This window comes from Gymnoscopelus microlampas (genome assembly GCF_963454915.1).
Source record: "Gymnoscopelus microlampas genome assembly, chromosome: 5".
Taxonomy (NCBI): Eukaryota; Metazoa; Chordata; class Actinopteri; order Myctophiformes; family Myctophidae; genus Gymnoscopelus; species Gymnoscopelus microlampas.
The window spans coordinates 34,726,493-34,746,893 of record NC_139942.1 but is presented as its reverse complement, the minus strand read 5'-3'; the positions used below and the strand labels follow the sequence as shown (position 1 = coordinate 34,746,893).

General features: G+C 41.8%; 1 protein-coding gene across 4 annotated transcripts in view; it reads right to left on the bottom strand.

Annotated features, from left to right (window-relative positions):
• agap3 (ArfGAP with GTPase domain, ankyrin repeat and PH domain 3) overlaps positions 1 to 20,401 on the bottom strand; it is a 132,315-nt gene that overhangs the window by 7,745 nt on the left and 104,169 nt on the right. For all 4 annotated transcript variants that reach the window (XM_084056571.1, XM_084056572.1, XM_084056573.1 and 1 more), the window contains exons 14-16: positions 9,094 to 9,248; positions 8,161 to 8,251; positions 5,470 to 5,692 (exon numbers count right to left, since the gene is read on the bottom strand). In XM_084056571.1, coding sequence (XP_083912697.1) covers positions 5,470 to 5,692; positions 8,161 to 8,251; positions 9,094 to 9,248 — 469 coding nt within the window. The remainder of the gene's footprint in view (positions 1 to 5,469; positions 5,693 to 8,160; positions 8,252 to 9,093; positions 9,249 to 20,401) is intronic.

Genomic DNA, 20,401 nt, shown 5'->3' with positions numbered 1-20,401 from the left:
CCCTCGCTGACAAAGAGGGGACAATAATACATACAGGCCTGCCTTACATGCACACATGCTTGAAACCCTTGTTCCTATGGAGTAAGAGATTATCGCTATTAATCGACCACACTTCATTCAGACCCAGGCTTGGATTATCAGCTTGGCAAAATAACTAAGATTTCTTTCTATAACGCATTTATACTTTTGTGATAAATGAAACAGCTTCACATACCTATAAATTTGACCAAGTTCGAATAACGTATCAGACCTGTCACTGTGTCTACCTGGCTTTAGAACCCCGTGGCATGTGGGTAATTAGCGACTGTGGCATCAGTTCTCCCACACAGGGCTAATTACTGACCTGTGGGTTTCATTTAGAGAGAGAGCGAGAGAGAGTGAGAGACATGGAGAGAGAGAGAGAGAGGGAGGGTGGGGGCTTTAGCTGGAAAGACCTAGCCGTTCATTTGTCTAAATTAATTACCCCACCTCCACCAGGGCTCCTGGCAAGGCCAGCTATTCTAAAGGCTCTTCAGAGAGTTGGCATTCCAGCACCCCTAACCTGTGAGTAGCCCTGGAGCCGCGCTCCGCGGTTCGGGGACTGATCTTCAGGACGGAGACGGGCGAGCTCATTATGGCGACACCCCAGAACCTACGTTCACAGGTTCCCACAGCGTCTCGTGGCACATCGGCACCAGCAACAGCTGGGAAGGAACGGGCCAAGAAAGCTGCTGCACGGAGCGGAGAGAGTTAAAACTAGCAGCAGGTCCGGGGTTTGAAGAGGTTAGTGGTGTGATTCATTTTTATTACCGTGCAGCCCCTGCAGGCGGCAGGAGTGGCAAATTATTTCTGAAACAAAGTGGAGGGCTCTCATCAGAGCTATTACCTGCCTGTGGCCGCCGGCAACGCGCGGAGCCCACAGAGGGTGACAGTGAGAGGCCCGCGTCAATGAGGGATAGCCGTCCACATCCGTCCATGCTCCAGGACATCTCCCCCAAATGAAAACCGCCATGTGTGCATTTGTGTGGGTGGGTGCACGTGTCGTGTGTCCGGCAGAGGCTGAGGTTAGAACGAGCAACTGGAAAACCCCCCACCCTCCCCCCCAGCACTCTCTCCCTCTCCGTCAAAATACTCAGTGGCACATTTTCTATCGGGAGCATGCCAAGCAATTAGAGGTGGTGTGCAAGACAAGACGACTGCCAGGCGCTAATTAAAAGAACTACTCCCCTCCAGTTTGCGGACTATAAGTTCAGGGTGCGTGGCTCCTGCAGATTTATGGTTGGGCAGATATTTGTGGCATGATAATCTATTGACTTGCCTGCACCTTTTAGGCTCAGACATGAATTTTTATGTGCTCTATGAATGCTGTGTGATTGATATACTGTATCATCTGTGATTTACTTGTAGCCAGGCAGGCAGAGTCTGACCTCTGCTTCTATTGTTGTCCTCTGTACAGTGCAGAACCATATATATATATATATATATATATATACACATACATATATACATATATACATATATACATACATACATACATACATACATACATACATACATACATACATACATACATACATACATACATACATACATACATACATACATACATACATACATACATACATACATACATACATACATACATACATACATACATACATACATACATACATACATATTTATATATATATACACACACACACACACACACACACACACACACACACACACACACACACACACACACACACACAAATATAATGGCATCTACACATTACAACGCCTGCAATCAGCATGATGTGGACTAATAATTTCAGTGTCGCTGCGTGCATCTGTGTACGACAAATCTATATGTTGTATTCTTTCCATTCAGAATATCATAAGCTAAACCAATCTTGTGGATGAATGCCTCTTAACTTAAATCTCAAAGAGATGGGGGTAAAACTAGTCTTGCAGTAGACATTCAATCAGATGCTGAGTTCATATTCAGGTAGTTACTGAATCGTTTAGATTAGGTGTCACTAATGTTTAGTGGGAGGTGGGAGCCATACACTGGCTGCCGAGGTGCCATCACAAAGCTGCTACATGTCACCCAAGTGACACAATTAAAATCAGGCTTCTCAAGACGAGAGCATCCTATATGGGAGGTATAGTGTGATGGTTTATGAGTTGTAGGAAAGTTAGAATAAACGCACCCTATTAAGTCGCTTATAGCTTAAACTTTAAGCTATAAGCCTTAAAGGACCATACCAGCTTCAATACATTGTCTTTCCTTAGCTTTGGCGATATCTCGTACATAAACAGACCATTTTCCTGTTCCAATTTCCTACAAAGTCATTAAAACGTTACTAAGTTTACCTAAGTAATTGAGTCAATGTTGGCTAAACATCATTGCGCAGTTAATAAGTCCCACTTGAATTTCATTCGGAAATCAATCTTTTCTCCATGGACCATTTTCAGCTAGATTCTTCAAATCAATCCATGCATAAAGAAATACAATGATATTTGTATCTTGAGCAAGTTTCAGATTCATTTTCAGAATGTGCTGAAATGTATGGAATCCAGTGGCTTCCTTGAAAATCAAACAAACCATGGTATGCTAGAAAGTGGTCTGCAGTATACCGTGAGTCAGTCAATGGGCTAAATATGCCAGACCACCGGTATGATTCTTTAAATAGCATTAATACACCCTCACAGTAACGTCTTCTGTCCTGAGAAAATGACATAATTCTACAAGAATAAATATCACCTACAATTTATTTACTATTTAGACATGTAGCTGTCTTATCTTTCAAGTGCAAGATTAGAGTAGCTACATGTAAATGGCACGAACCCTAGTCAACAAACGACATGGTAAAATGGTAAAATAATTTATGGTCAATGATAAAATACATTCTGGTAACTATTAATATGTACACAACAGCTATTATTTGTTGAGAATTAACTATGCCATCATCAACAAGCTTTCAGAATCAGAATCAACTTCACAGCTAGGTTTACAGGTGTAAAGAAGTGGGTTATTTTCCCGAAAGCTCCATCATTCAGATTTACTGTTTGACAGCGAAAAACTAATGGCGATCAGGTTACAGTATTAAGATCTGAAATTATTTTTTGGACAATTCAGAACCTCAATGCCTGAGGCCACCCGGCCCACCCCACACAGACAGTTGTAGGAGAGAATTCAACATCAATAATCTTTCATCAAGTCTGTTTGGAGTACCTCACCCCACATACCATTCGATAAATAACTGTAGGCCATCACTCAATTCAGAACTGACCAGAGTGGGGAAGGATGGATCAGGAAAAATACCTGTCTAGACTGGATAAAACAGCATGATGTATATATAGATACAGTATATTGTGATGACTTTCTAAAGTTGCATACAGTTAATTTAATTCTATTGGCTGAAGATGGCTTCAAATGTGTACATGAACAGCTCTTTCCAAAAGCTTGCAACCGTAGAAATGAAACTGTGACCTGCAATGATGTAGAGCAGGCAGTATAGCCTGGAGGTGCTCCATTGATAATGGATAGAAAATTGACTGTGCTGGCTTGTAAATGTTTTGGTTTGAATGCCTATATTTGCGCTAGTCTAATCATAGAATACTGTATACTCCATTCTTCAGAAAATAATGCCTAAACTATGCTCCCTCGCTCAACAGCATAGCAGATCTATAAGCTCACGATGTGTCGCGGACTCGCAGTGCATCGCAGATCAGCATTTGGCAATTTTCTGCATGTGTCACCGTCACATGACGAAGTATAAATCACACATAGTAAGTAGTAATAATGGTAACTATCACAATCACAATTTTGACAAAGTGAGTTTAAGTTCAGCAATGTTTCAATAGTATATTAACCCATTCAATCCAGAAGCGCATACTGTGTCACTTTTGATTTTTAGCCATAACCATTATTTTATACTTTGGGCTATTCAAAAATAGCAGATCTACAAGCTCATAACGCGGTACCGAGTGCCGCTCTACGAGCTTGTAGATCTGCTGTTTCTTTTTTAAATCGTGAAAATATACATATTTTTTTTGATTCAAAAAACGTGTTCTAAATCCTAACAGGTTCTTTTTTGGAAAAAACTTACAGTATGTTGCCACCCAAAATGATATGCATTTGTCCGCGGACCACCCCATCTCAAATACATTATTTTGTTCCAGGGACCCCCCAGAAGCAAAGATTTGAGTTAAACATTTATATATTCAAAGATTTGCACACATTTTCACAATTTCTTTTTTCAAAAATAGCAGATCTACAAGCTCACCGCTATGAGCTTGTATATCTGCTATATTTGAATAGCCAAAGAAATCTAAAATGACACAGATGCGTTCCCGGATTGAATGGGTTAACGTCAACAGACAATACCCAGAAGAGACCCTGAAGACCTGTCCTCCCTGTGACAGACAGAGTGATGACCAAGCCCTGAGTGATGGATACATGACAGCACAGGTTGAGGCCTGAGGGCCTGGCCATCGAGGTGGGCTTTAACCATAATGGTGCGCTTAATTATGTGCACAGAGACACAGCAGGTCGTTATTCAGACACAGGGACGCTAGGCCTCACCTGTCACCAAGAGATAAACAATCATAGTACCACATCTGGGTGCCTCTGTAGAGAGAGACATGGACCGGGGAGGTGTAACTTTAGGGTAGGGTAAATGTGGTATATAAGGACCAGGGTATAATTTGGGGAATGTGGAAATCTCCTTGTTAGATTGCATACAAGTATTTTTAGGTGACTGTAGTTTGACCAGGACACTGCTTTTTGTGAGAGATAATTGGAGATAATTTGAATGAGTTCTCTGTACACACACAGTCAAAGATAAGAATGTACACAGTCAATTGGAGAGATTAAGAATGTACACAGTCAATTGGAGAGATCAGGAATCTAAAAAATATTGTGCATTGAAACCCTGCTGTAAGGAGTGGAGTCTGGAGGAGTCAGTGGCTTCACTGGCTTGTGGGTTATTAACTCTTTCTCCCAATTACCGCACTGACATGTCAAGTGACCAGCTTGATTTATCCGGAACAAGTCAGGGCATTTAGCAGCTAGGTGCAAAATGATGTCACACGCAACACCCTTTTCATGAATTATGGGTTTAAAGAGGAGACAGAGATGGCATAGGCATACAAGACAGGGGCCACAGTGAAGAAAATATAGGGCAGACTGTCAAAAAAAACCCTGAGGGAATACACATCATGAACAAATTATATAAAAGAAAATGCATGAAAACTAACAAAGAAAAAATAAAACAATCAGGCTACAGAGTAAAATCCATGTGTTATTATTTTTGTTCAATTCATTTTTTTCCAATTTATCCATGTAACTCTGAGCGTGTACAAGTGTAACCAAATGGACCCGAAAGGGTCGAATTGGTTACATTTGCATCAGAGCTCAGAGTTAAATTAACACAGAGGATTTCACTGTGGATGCTTTGATGAGTAGCACCTGTTTTCTTCGATCGTGAACAGAGGACTAACCTGGTGCAGTCTGTACCAGGCTTGGAGTAGCCCTCCAAGGCCCCCTCCCACACGCTGTTGGCCATGGCGTTACCGATGGCAGTCATCACCATGCTGAGTTCCACTGGCCAGTCATCCAGATCTAGGGAGCGGACGCGAGACAGGTGGGTGCCCAGGTTCCGGTGGATCCCTGAACATTCGATGCAGATCAAGGCACCCAAATTCAAACTGGCCCAGTCTGGGTCTGGATGTTGAGAGATTGAGAAAGTAGAGAAACAGATGTGACTTCAGATATCCATTGATTCACTACAAGGACGCACCATCGCAGTGTTTTAGTGTGTTCTCTCAATTCCCCTCAAGCGCAAATAAAACATCTTGTCAGCCGAGATTTCCAAGCATTGTGAGCCGAAACTGTCGCAGCAGATGTCCTACGATATGGGTGTGTCAGCAGTACTACTAACAATGTTCAAGTTATTTTAATTTCTTATAGGCATGGTGTTTGGCCCTTACATTTCGAGAAATTGTTGGTCCGGGGAGGGGTGGGTGGGTTTATTTTTATTATTATTATTATTTTGTTTTAAGTTGTTTGTATCTTGTTTTTGTTGAAAAATGTATTCATATGAATATAATTGTATTGTCGATTTGATAATAAAAACAATTGATAACAAAAAAAAAAAAGTTATTTTAATTTCTTTTATTTGTTTAAATCACACAATTTTTGTAACCCTTTTTTCACCCAATGCCATTTTTCTAAGTGATGCTGGGCGCTACACTCCCCCACCAGCCTAGGGAGCCCAGGGCCGAGCTCATGCCTTCTTCAATGCATGAGAGCCAACTGACCTTCTTGTCACCTGACAGGGGGGAGTTTCCCCGGTTGGACGTAGCGCGTGGAAGGAACACGTTATTCCAACCAGTTCCCTTCCCCTCCATCAGGCGCCCCGGCTGTCATGGGGGAGGCGGTATAGCGACCAGGATTACTACATGTTTTTGTGAGGGTACTAACTACCCTAGGAGACACGGGGACAGTGTTGTAGTGCTAATTTTGGAAGTGGGGGAGCTCTGAAATAAAAATCATAGAAATTTAATACAAAAATAATAATATATCTTTAAGCATTTAGAGAAGTGAGGGAGCGCCGCTCCCCCGCGTCCCCCCTCCACTACACCCCTGCACGGGGAGAACATGCAAACTCCACACAGATTAGGCCCTTTCGCCAACCCCACCTAGGGTATGGGCGCTGATGACGTGGAGGAGAAGACACAATGTTCAAGTTTGACTAATGGAAGACATATCTAAACAGCAATGAGACATCCCTCTTCTCCTTTTACTTGGAGAATCATGTGGACTGGATAGGGTCACACAGACCGCAAACAAAATGGCGAGATAAAACGCAATAGAAAGTCATCTATTCTTGTTGTGAGGTTGTCCCTTTTGTCTGTTGTGTGAGTTATTCCTCTGCTGTTAAACAATATAATACCAAGTTCAATGTAATGGCTCTACTTTTTGGATCTCTGAGGAAACGTCCTTGTTAAATATCGGTTCTGTGTTGGCTATACTGCACTGCAGCCTCCCCAGGAAGACACATTTGAAAAGTATTGTGCACACACACTCCCTGGACTGGCCAGTCACTCCCAAATATCGGCACCAGGAGGCCGATATTTGCTAAACACATTTTTTGTCCAAACATCACGCAAATCGGTACACATGATCTCTATAGTCATGTCATCAAGACGGACCTGTCAGATTCGTCATATTTCATGCTGATTGGCAAGATTGACTGGCCTGGCGAAGACCTGTGCTCTGAGGAGCACTTTTTTCTAGTTGATATCAAGTAGGGTCAGTAAAGACGTGCATCAAGACACTTGTGCAGTAAAATTCTTTATGTTACTCCAAGAGCTTTTGTCTATATTTTGTCTATATTCTTGTCATGCCATGCAGCTGGCTCACTCTCCCCCAGTACTCTCTCTCTCTCTCACTGACCAAAACGTCACTGGAAACAAACTGTCATTTACATCCTGTAGATTGCTACAAAGGAATAAATAGAATTTGGGCTTAAAGTTCTACTTGAAACCACGAAAAGCAAGCAAGGCAAAGTGATGTGCACTGTCTATCTGTCCTCTTCTCCATTCAGCACCAGGCACCGGGGATAGCGCCCACAGAAACGTGCGCTCGCACACCAACACCCACACACTCATGCTGTCTGTTTTGCTGCCCAATTATTAATGACTGTTTGATTTAGGTGTTTTTTTTCCCTTCTTTCCTGACTCCTGTCTGTGTTGGGTACCTAGGTAGAGAGCACAATAATAAATTAAAACAATTTTGCCCTATCATACACCTACAGACATGGCACCCTGGGCAATTGCCCAGTTTGCCCAGCACTTGCCAGCCCTGCTTACGGGTCCATTTGGTTATATTTGTAACCTGCATTTGTAACTTGCAATCCGTAAGATTTATGTCCCCTCCAGGATTCGAACCCAGGCGCAAGCCCTGAAATTCCTACTGCTGAGCTAATATTACACTTTGAGTTTCATGCAATACCTCTTGTCAGCCAGTAGTGAACCTACAGGATCTAAATGGCTCAATACAAGAGCAGGGAGACCAAACAAAAACAGAAAGTTATGCATGATTTTACTGTGTACGTAATAGAATGCATGTTTATTTCAAATGCTGCTCTAACACTTGAGCCAAGTGTGGAGGGGAAGTAGTGTACTCACTGGGCGCATCACAGTCCACACAAAAGCTGTTCCCCCTCACGTTCCTTACGGATTGCATGGCCACCGCGTCACTTTGGCTGCCTAACCGAGACTGCAAGAAATTAAGGAAGAGAGCTGGAAGTTATCACCACATTAAAGGAAAGATTAAGAGCAGGCACATAATCATTGCTGGCTTCAAATTACAGAGAAAATAATAGAAGGAGGAGAGAAAAGGAAAAAAAAGCGTATTTTTCAAAAAGCTTCGAGGAGAAGAGCGAGACAGAGGAGACATATGAATATGAAAATGAGGTGCTGTCTCCCCAGCACACTGACACAGGCCGTGTTCTAGCTCTGATATCTGTCAGTTCTAATAAGAGATCTCCCACACTGCACTGCACCTGTCTGACAGCCTCCTGCATGTGACAGCTTGAAGGGGTGAGGGGAGGAGAAGGGCAAGAGAGAGAGAGGGAGAGAGAGGGAAAAGAGGAAGGAAAATGTAAATGAGGCAACAGGAACAGGCGTGTGTGCTATTCCGAAACCATTTGGGGGGGGGGGGGGGGGGGGGGGGGGGGGGGCGCTCATTTTGGTTCACTCAACGTCCTGCCTATGTGCAAGGTTTTAAAACAAAAGCACTTGAGATTTGTGAACAAAGCAGGTGCGCTGACAGTGCGGCCTTCAACCCCGTGAGGTGCGCCAGAGTGAGCCACCAGGTGCTCGTGCCGAGGAGCCGATGGCCTAACACGTTGACGAGTGCTCTCTTCGTGTTGGCAGGGCGGGGTGGAAGGATCATGTTATCACGTGAACCAAAATGAACACTCCCTCCGTGCATTCAGTCAATCGGAGCGATTTTCAGTTGCATCCAAGGGAGGATGCTGGAGTTAGCTTGTGATATCTCAGAATTGTTCTGGTTTTGTCTAATATCGATCGACATCTCTTTGGTGTCTAATGGCCCACCTTGTTCTTCATGCTCTCGCAAGACTGGAGGCTGGCAAAGATCTGGTTCTCGATCTCCTGGACCCACAGTTCCCTCTCCTCGAACGTCGGCGCCTCGAAGTTCCACGTCTGGCCGGTCAGTGACACAATGATGAATTCAAAAGTATCGTCTAGCTCTGGAAAACACAAATCAAACAATGATGCGATAAGTAGGGCTAAATCCAATAAATTCCGAGATCCGAAGAAAATGTTCTCCCTGCCTGCAACGTTTTCACACACTGCATTAAAAAACGGAAGTACTGTACATCCTGTATTGAATTTGTCTTTTTATTTGTTTCTGTGTATGTAAATTTATATTTCTAAGCAAATCACTTAGTCACACCAACATTGGTGTAACCAGCACCAGTGTGAAGCAGTTTGTTTATGTTTATCACAGCAAACCAGAAGCAGTAAGATCACTTACTTCTGGGTTTGGCAAAGAAAATAAATGTAATACAAAATTCCCTCAACAGTGCCCCTGCAGCCTGAACAGGTCATTTATCATTGCAGCTAAAAAAGACCATCAGAATAGTTTTTTGAGCTAATAACTTTTAAAACACGTTTGAAGGGCTGTAACAAATAAAATAAACCATTTCCAAAACATGACAACAGCCATTTTAAATATTACTAAGGCCTTCTTCTGTATCAATACTTCTGAGCAATAATTATCAGTCCCGTGGCTAATATGAATTCATGTGGTAAGAACAATCACAATGTGTGGTAAACAAGTCAGTATTTAAGTTTAGTATTGAGTTTGTTCATGAGAAGTACAAAATTCCATAAGTACCTTCGAAACTTTGCTTATACTCTTGTAAATAACAGATATGTTGTCACAGACATCAACTAGAAAAAGTGCTCCTCGGAGCACAGGTCTCCGCCAGGTCACGTCGTTATTGTGGCCTCCTGATGGCGCTATAATAGGCCAATGTGAAAAGGGTGGCATTTCTTCCTCGGCCTAGAGGAATGAGCGTGCATTCATGATTTGAGGCATTTTGTTGCAAAAATGTGTTTTGCTGAATTAGACCTGCTGGTGGCGCTATAACAGGCCAATGTGAAAAGGGGGGCATTTCTTCCTTGGCCTAGTGGGAATGTGCGTGCAAATTTTCACGGAAATCACACGCTGCGTTCATGATTTGAGACATTTTGTTCAAAACGGACCAATCCTGCCAACTTTGGAAGCCAACCGTAGCCAATCAGGATGGAATATGAAATATCGGACAGATCCGTCTTGATCACATGACTATAGAGATACTGTGTACCGATTTGCGTGATATTTGGATAAAATCTGTAGGAGTAATATCCAAATATGTGTTTTGCACAAATCGGCCTCCTGGTGGCGCTATAACAGGCCCATGTGAAACATTTGGGGCAGAGGTTCTGCTGTGGCATCGAGGGAGTGTGTGTGTGCAGTTTCACAGCGACCGGGGCAACGTGGCGGAGATTAGCTGTTAACAGACAGTAGGACGGACACACGGACGGACGGACGGACGGACGGACGGAGGGTAAAACATACTCTCTCGCCATACCTTGTGTCTTTTGTCCACACAAGATCTTTCTATGAACCCCATGTCTATAATGCATTATAAACATACTTACAATATATAATATAATTCACTATAATCTGCTTATAACACTGTACAATTATGGTTATAAGTACTCATACGTATGCATAATGCTTTATACCAATAATTATAACATTTTACAGCATATCATCATTTATAATAACTTAAGGTAAAGTATAAATGTATGTACTGTAATCCACTTCTCACACACACACACACACACACACACACACACACACACACACACACACCCCTAACCCCTTGCAAGCCACACCTTTAACAAAATCACCCTAAAATAGACATTAGAAATTCAAATGTCATAGAAAACGTATGCCATTGTGACAGTCAATAGAAGAACAAAGAAGTGCTGTTCACTATAGAAAATGTCAGTCTTGTGGATTTAGAGGTAAAACAAAGTTATACATTGACACCAATGGGAGAACTCATTTTGGGATTTCATCTTGGGATTTAAACGTTTTAAATTGTTCATGCAATTTAAATTTGAAGGCTAGTATTCGCTATTTGGGTTGATTTGTATTCGTTCACACTTCCCCACTTTTTCAGGTCCAGTTGGAAGCCTATTTGGTTTAATTGATTTCCAGCCTCTCCACAGGCTGTGGGGTATTAGTGTAATTCACTGCTCATCATTAACTAAGCGTTATGAAAATGTCACCTGTCATCTTGAGCAAAAGGTCTGACACAACATATGCTATAACACATGTCATAATGCCTCTTCTGTTCAGAAGCAATTCATTAACGCCGTACAGTACATTATGACTGATGTAACATCTTTGGTCTCTGCACATGCTTGAGCTCATAGCCAAACGATTTGTAATTACCTAATTATGTCTATGCAAATAGCAGGCTTATTTGCATAAACCATGTTTGAAGGACTGGAGGCGAGCAGACACAGGGGGAATAGTTGCTCCTACACTGCTTTCATCAACTGGCTACTGGGATTGGTGCTCAATATACTAACCGTTAGTGGTCATGTGATCCAATTCATTAATCAAGGGCGTTGCTATGTTTTCTCATTAAGAAATTAGAATACATCTAGCAAAAGGAAAAGCCTGCCCACTCAGTAGCAAACAACAGTCGTTCTCAAACATTTTCTTGTCGATGACCCCCAAATTGATATGTATTTATTTTTGCCGAAAAATTAAATAGGGCTCAAGTTATATAAACTGTTCCTCGTTTTGCTGGGGATCCCCTGGAACCCCCTCAAGGACCTCTGGGGGTCACTGGACCCCACTTTGAGAGCCAATGGCATACATAATGATCAATAAACAGCTGGGATATGTTATAGCTTCTTTCAATCTGACATTAAATCTGAAAATTAAATGTCGTAATCCTCTGTAGAAATCATACAACAATGACCAATTCATTGTGACAAGATTGCCAGACGGGTCATCTCAACAGAGAAATGATTACAGTTTATATTTCTAATCAATTCAGCCTCCTTGATGGAACCCATTGCCACAGTCCAGAGCGGTGACAGTGCTGTCAAATGACAGATGTCTGACACACTCCACTAATGTAGCTATCCGTATGCTCTGGTGGAAGGCTATCTCTTCAGGGGGAAAGCAATAATCCAATTAGCTTGACACCGACTTCAATTATCTGATTTAGTTTGTGCCATCGACTACAGGTTACAAACAATCAATAAAGACTTGGAGGCCTCTTTATTTGGACCCGCAATGTTAAAGTCTTTATTTTGATGTGGTATTTCAAGGTGCTAGTGGAGATTAAAATATAATTCTACCCCATTTGAATCAAGTAATTAATTTGGAGGACCGTGACATCACTTCACTAAGGGAGATTGAAACAACACCAAATTTCAATCAGACACAGAATTGGAAAACAATTTCAGCTAACTGTAATTACACTCAATGACATTTTTTGATACTGCGCTGTACATGAGAAGATGCTTCCTTCCTTCAGAATCCCTACACAGTAAAATCTGAGCGTTCAATTTAACTCCGAAAATATACAAATTGACCCTTACGGTTTTATGTGTTAAATTAACACTCTAGGTTTTGCTGTGTAGGCTCTGGCATAATTTGTGGTTCTCCTTAGACTCAAAAAGGTATTATTACACAATGTGATTTAATCTTTTTACAAACCTGAACAAAGCTAATTATTCTGTTGGTTGGCCAGGCAATAAATTGGAAGCATTAAAACACTTTCATTATGGAGATTAAAAAAGCAATGGATGGCCGATTTCTTAAACTGATGAGTATACAAGGAGAAACAAATCTAATTCTCCAAGCGTGGCAGGGCACATGCAATTCTACACTTATTGTACATACTTAGGAGACAGAAGACCGTGTGCAGGTCCTGCTTCCAAACAACAGTAGCAGCATTAAACACAGCGTCAGAGTGGCAGTGGTATTATCATTACGCCGTCGATGACGGGCAGAAACCGTGTATATACAAAACCGTTACTTTTCAGGGGAGAAAAAAGGAACCTTTGTATCCAATGTACTAATTTTGTCACAATCTCTTGTTAATACTTTTTATTGGTTAAATATTTATAAAAAACCCAACCTGGCGCCTCTGCGTGAACATTTTCAAATTCTTTATACAAATAAATAGATAGAAATAGCTAAAATTGTGAACTATTTTCGCTACTTTGGCGCAACACTGTCATATGCTAAGTATATAATAGGGCATTATATGGAGATACAAGGTTTCTACCCGACAGTGACATGCAGATACAGCTCACACTGCTATCGCTTTTTAATGACGCTCACACAGTCCCAGCTCCACTTTGAACACGACGACATGATTCCATTCCATGTTAACGTGATGCTTAGGGTCAAAGTGTCTCCCTCAAAGACAATCAAATCTGAGCATGAACGATGTGCTGAGGTATCACTGCTTTATGATGAGGTGGTGAGACATCCATTAGTGCTCCTGATCTCACCCAACGGTTGCAGTTAGCACATTGTCTCTAAGAGGAACGATCTCCCTCCCTGTCACATCAGCATTAACCCCCTGACCATCTACATAATATGCCTGTGACACTATCAACAAGTTCTCTCCAATTAGAGCTGAATTAACATGGCCAGGTCAGTGGGCGGACATGAGGAAACACAATCTAAAAGCCAGCGGAGGGACCCACTGCGAGGACTGGGGGAAATTATGATTTGCTTTAATTAACATGGTACAATAAAAAGGAAATTAGAGCGTAATGGCTATTGAGCTGTGAAGAGATGGGAAACGGTTAAGAGAGCAAGATGTCTTCTCCACCGCCTGTCCACCGTTTACATGCGTCATAAAACTGTTAAAGATCTTTTAAGTTACAGATGTTTTTCGTCAGTCAGAAACAGAAAACCGCACTCGATAAATAAAATCGCTTGCAGTAATAAATAAAAACTTGCAAGCATATAAATCACATATAAATATATGTGCGTGTGTGTGTGTGTGTGTGTGTGTGTGGGTGTGTGTGTGTGTGTGTGTGTGTGTGTGTGTGTGTGTGTGTGTGTGTGTGTGTGTGTGTGTGTGTGTGTGTGTGTGTGTGTATAGATGTATGTGTATGTATTCATGGTTGGTGCAGAATCAGTGTTGTATTTTCTCATTAAAAAGAAATCTTAATATTTACATGCCATTTATTTGACATGAGAAAGCTAAACCCTGAAAGAAAGAAGGGTGATCTCAGGCCCAGTGAATCCCTATCGCTGTGTATGTGGGACACAGCAGATGCTAAAGTGCAGAGCAGCTGACCACAGATTAGCACCTCTGGGGGTTGAGGTGCTGAGCCCAGCTGTGCTTTCTCTATGGCAGTAAGAAACACGCCATCTTTCTCCTCTTTGAGCGCCCAACCCTGCATCTGGAGATTGATTCGAAGTGTGTCTCAGAGATGACTTACTAAACCTTTCTCAGCCTTCAGGACTCTTGTCTCTGCGTGCGTGTGTGTGTGTGTGTTTATGTGTGTGCGCGCACGCCTGGCTGAAATGATGGTAAAGCGCAGGTGGACATATCAAAAGGTGAGCTATAGTTTTGGTATGTAGGATGCTGTGTTGTACGTGCACGCATCAGACAGTCACTTAAAGAAGTGCTTGCCGTTCCCGTGAATTAACGAGCAGTTGGGAAGAACAGGGCAAGGCGGTGCCATCTGTAAATGTCACAGGCACCGCTTGCTCATTTTACACATCATTAAAGCCAATATTCCTAACCTGTATCAGAGCAATCAGGAGCAGGCCATTACTGCGACAGGGGCCCCCGGGGAAACCACGACCAAACTCAGAAAGGAGAAAACAGGGAGGGAGAGGGAGAGAGGCAGAGAGAGCGAGTACGATGGAAGGAACAAGATAGTGTAGGCTACTATCTGTCTGACACACATACATGCTCCTAAACAATTGTACATTATGTACGCTCACGTGCAAGGGAGCCTCGACACACTTGTGTACATACACACATCCATGCACGTGTACACAGCCATACAAAGCAGAATAAGAAGTACACCTACTGTACCCACAACACACAACCACACATCAAATCGGCACAAGTACCCTAACAGCTTGTGCATTTAGCAACAGCACAAAATGAAACTGCGGCCAATTATACATGTGTATCTGTGGGCAGTGTGTATAGAGCCCAAATGAGAATCTTGTTATTCTTTTCCCTCAGTACTGTGGCATTCAAAAAGCTAAGCCATTACAGGAGCCGAGGCTCCAGGGACAGCTTTCGGAAATGAGAGCGAGTCGGGGAGTGACAAAACAAAGTATTGAGATAAACACCCACCATTAGCGCAGGCAGTTAAACCTCCATTTCCTAATCCTCAGCTGGACGCCAGAGAGTATTAACCCTTGGTGTACTGAGGTGCAGGACACCAGGATTCTGGGTTAAACTGGCGATGCAGTGAGGACTCTAGTCAAGTGACATAGACTTGAGTCAACACAATTTTTGTGACTCTGGATTAGACTTGGGGAAAAAAATAATACTTAGACTATATACTTTACTTAGGCTTAATCATTAATGATTTGAGTTGACTTAACTTGGGGGTATGTGACTTTATCACACATAAGGTACATGGGGGAAAGGGACATGAAGCCAAAATGTTTGACTTAGAACTTGACTTTGGCTCATTGACGCAGGACTAGCTTGAGAATTACTACTGTATGTAACACTAGAGATTCACTAAATACATTAGGCTAAAATACTTAATTTGCTCAAACTTCAGTAATGACTTTGTACTTCTCCTACTGGCCATCTCAAAAGTTGGCAGAGGTCATCCTCTGTGAGTCAATAAAAGCCTATCTTCCCTCTGAGTTTAAAAGCAGACCAGTCACTCCCTGTTAACCCATTTAGACATGAGGCCGATTCTAAAAAACCTTCTAAATCCTGACCTCAGTCTTCTGAGTCAGATTTTAATTCAAAATTTTCAAAAATAAATATGTTATATATATAGCAATACTTACACAAAGGTGTTCCCGGATTGAAAGGTATAACAACGAATAGGTGTTCCAGGTCTAAATGGGTTGTGCATATACAGTATTCACCTGTATACTGATTATTGATAAACTGTACAGTATATATACACATTAATATATTCACTGTACACACAATGTCTATTTATTGATAAACTGTACAAATGTGCACTCATTCAGAGATCCAGTGCAGAGTGTTTATTCTGTTTGAGTGATGGTTGTTTTTTTCTGGTATCCAATCCCTGGGTATACGGTTTATGGTTCATTGGGTTAATGCAATGTTCTGTTGAATCCATTGTAAGGTTGACTTATCATTTTTTTAAAAAGCAAGTTTGTCTTAACTGCTCAATAAGGTGCCGACCTAACTGGCACCCCAAAACGTTACATTCAAGTCAAATCGTTACAGGGAGAGCAGCTTTTTTTGGTTCTAGACCATTAAGGCCTGTACACAACGGAAGCGTTTATTTAGTGCATTAATGATTAATCAGTACCTATGGTGTTTTTTGCTATTTTAGATTTGAAAAATTCTGTGCTATGTGTGTGCATGCGTGCGTGCATGCATGCATGCGTGCATGTGTAAGCAGCACAGGAACACCACTGACATACTAGAAAATACAGAAATAGTTAAAAAGAACTGAATGGAGAAATTGTAACAACAGCAGTAGTCTTCAAATATTCTACCATGGCCAAGAGAGGCATAAACATTGATCTGTTAACAGCCCTAATGGCTCTGTGTGCATAAACTATTTTAGAATAAGATTACCATGGGAACAATTAACCTAGTCTTAAGCCAAAGTAAAGTTTACATAGACCTTTTATTAGACCACAATTAGGCACCTTGTGAACAATGAATCCTACATTACTCTTGCTTATTGAGTAAGAAAGCTAAATCAAATACTGAGCAAGCAGTTACTTTCCTATAAAAAGCTGATAGAAATATAGCTTTAATACTATTTTAATAATGACACCAGCCAATAAGCATGTCAATTTAGGAATATTGTAAATTGTTTAATTTGCATGTCATAAACTTGTCTACCACTATGTTTAATCATCATTCTTTTCAGTCTTTTGGGCAGGGTTTAAATTTTAGTTCACTCAATTATTCTTAATAAAATAAAATATGTATCCACAAATTGCAGAAAGGCTATGACTCTTTTCAAGAACAACCTTTTATCATTTTTAGATAAAAAATAAATACATAATCCTGAAATTGTGGAAAGCAAATCAACTCAAGCTCGTTTTAAGAGAAAGTGCCAATACTGCACAGAAGTATTATGCTGATTGAACGCACAAGATGTAAATGTAACATTCTTCATTAAATAGTATATACTTTTAATTAATACTTGAGCTTTCTGAAGTTCTTTCTCACTGACTGCTGTGACCCTGACAAGAGTAAATGTCCTCATCTATAAAGACCACACCTCACTTCCTCTCACAGTTCACACTTCCATCTCCCCGTCTCTCTGTCTGGTCCTGTCTGCTCCCACTGAACACGTTAGCACCGCCAAACAATGAGCACTTGATACACTTTCTTTAAAACAGAAATACATTAATGACGCTCCCTGACAGTCTGCATTAATCAGAGGGGGCTCCCCCTGAACACAACTCTTTATCGGCCATCGATTTTCCAGTGGGTTTATGGCGAGCAGCACGCCGAGAGAGCTCGTCGCAGAGCGGCTGCTGAGAAACACATTAAGGGGCTGTCAGTTGTCTCGCCATGCATCCTGCATCATTCTTTAAGCACATGAGAAGTTCATTACACCACACAGCTCTGACAGCGCACAGGATTTCAGGGACTGTGTTCGTTGTACATGCCTTTGGAGGAAACGTAGCACAGTTGACATAGTAGAGAATTCACATGCTTTCCATATATTTGTGCATTACACTGAATTCACGTAAACGTATAATTTTTTAACCACTATAGACTTCAACGTTTTTCAGGCCAAGGACCCCCTGGCTGAGAGAGATGAAGCAGCGACCCCCCATATTGTATAAAACTGTTGTTGCAGATTAAACTTTTTCATCGATTTCATAGATAGTTGGATTCATGCTAATGTGTATTTTCAGACGGTTAAACCCTCAATATTTAGTCAACTTGGCCGTTGGCTCTGTACTTGGTCAGCTCTACACAAACTCTCAGAAAATAGCCAATCCATCTACTACTTTCGGCTAATGTTCCCCATCACACAAAGAATTGACGGACCCCCTGTAGTAACTCTGAGGAGGACCCCTTAGGGGTCACGGACCCCCTGTTGATGACCCCTGCTCTAGACTTAGTAAACTGGACGAGTTGTCTCTGTACTTGGACTGATGTTTTTCCATCTCCACCAAATGTCTTTGCCAAATATACTGTAGCCGATCTACAAGCTCACAACGCATCAAGTTGCGACACGTTGTGAGCTTGTAGATCTTCTATTTTTGGCTAATGTTCCCACCAGAATATGGATATTTTAACATGAATGTGTTATTTCTTTAAGCCTCAAAAACAGCTCTCGAGTTAGTCACGGTCACTTTTTCAAAATGAAACATTCTGAGGGGTGACTCAAAGTTGTCTATATGCCAGCAGTGTGGCTTCTGTCGCATCTCTTTCACAGTCTAAGTCTAACACAGCAAAGGATTTAAGATGGATGTCTTAGAATATCTCGTTCTTTCAATGCCACTTTCAACAGCCGTGCTAAGTATCTCCGTGGTTACCGATGATAGCTCAGCAACAGTTTCTCCAGGTTCCCTTGTAAATCCTGTACGTCCCATGTTGACTAAAACGATTTCTCACCTTAAGACGCTCACGCTACTTTGATTTATGATGCTTCAGAACTACTAAAATTCAATTTCAGCCTGTATTCTGTGCTTCTGATTGCCCTGTAAATGAGATAAACTGATAGCAATTTATTCAAGGATGCTACCTCTCTCTCCTCTCTCTCTTTCCTTCTTTCTCTCTCTCATGTTCTATCATCGGGAGCCACAACTCGCATCCTAGACTTGAGTGACTCCAACATTTAAGCAATATGTCTGTATTCCAGAAGCGTTCAGTAGAACAGACAAGCTGATGCTAATAGAAAATCTCACAGAGACAAAAGCAAGAGACAAAAAACGATGTGCTTGTTTGACGGAGTGAAAAACTTTCAGAATCTACCTGCTACACAGTCCTTTTACATGGAGATAAGTTAGTTTTTTTCTCCATGCCTACGTATATTCAAATATAACACTTTACATTTATTTCAATTATTCAAACCTAGCTAGGTCATTTACAAACGGTGATGTGATGATGTGGATCCATCCAGCACCCCAAGTCCCTAATGCCAGCCATCACTCACAGAAGGCTCTAACTAAAGCCATTACCGGGTGATTCTGATAGCAAAGGTCCATTAGCAACTACGTAATGGCATCTAAGAGAGCACACAACATTTAGCAAAGAATGGTGAAGGAAGGTCCCAACAGAATTTCAAGACCAAAATTTGATAGGATTGGCTTTACACCAGCGCGCCATTTACGCGCACGGAGAACACTGCAGCATAGTGCCAGAAAGTAAGTCAGGTGTCACTGATGGTGGCGGCAGAAATACATTTGATTTGGTAAACATTTTGACCACAATGGTACTACTAGAATTAATGTTGATGTAACCACATACTGCTTTAACAACAACTAACCACATACTGCTTTAACAACAACAAACAATACACACCGTGTATCTCTAGGACTCTGATGACATTCACTCCTCCATGTGACGTGGTCAACAGACCCATTCACACTTTAAAGAGAAGCTGTCAGAAACCGTGATAAAAAGTGTAATGATTATAAATGCCGTGCCCCATTTAGGAGGCGTCAGTGCCATTGTTGTTGATATCCAGCATATCAATCATGTTGATTGATCATGCCGCTCTGGTGACATCAGTTTTATGGCCTCTGAAATGCGACTCTGTGTTTTCACAATGCCATCCAATTAGAGCACTCCATTTATCATTGGGCTGGAGAATCATTATTAATTGGGTGGAGAGCTGACAGCCACTCCCCTGCTGAGCAGGACCACGGCTTCTGGAGATCAGGCCATTGATACTCGGCTAAAAGAACTGGGGGCAGTGAGTGAGTGTGTGTGTGTGTGTGTGTGTGTGTGTGTGTGTGTGTGTGTGTGTGTGTGTGTGTGTGTGTGTGTGTGTGTGTGTGTGTGTGTGTGTGTGTGTGTGTGTGTGTGTGTGTGTGTGTGTGTGTGTGTGTGTGTGTGTGTGTGTGTGTGTGTGTGTGCGCGTGCGCGCGTGTGTGTGTGCGCATGTGCGCGCGTGCGTGTGTACGTATGTGTGT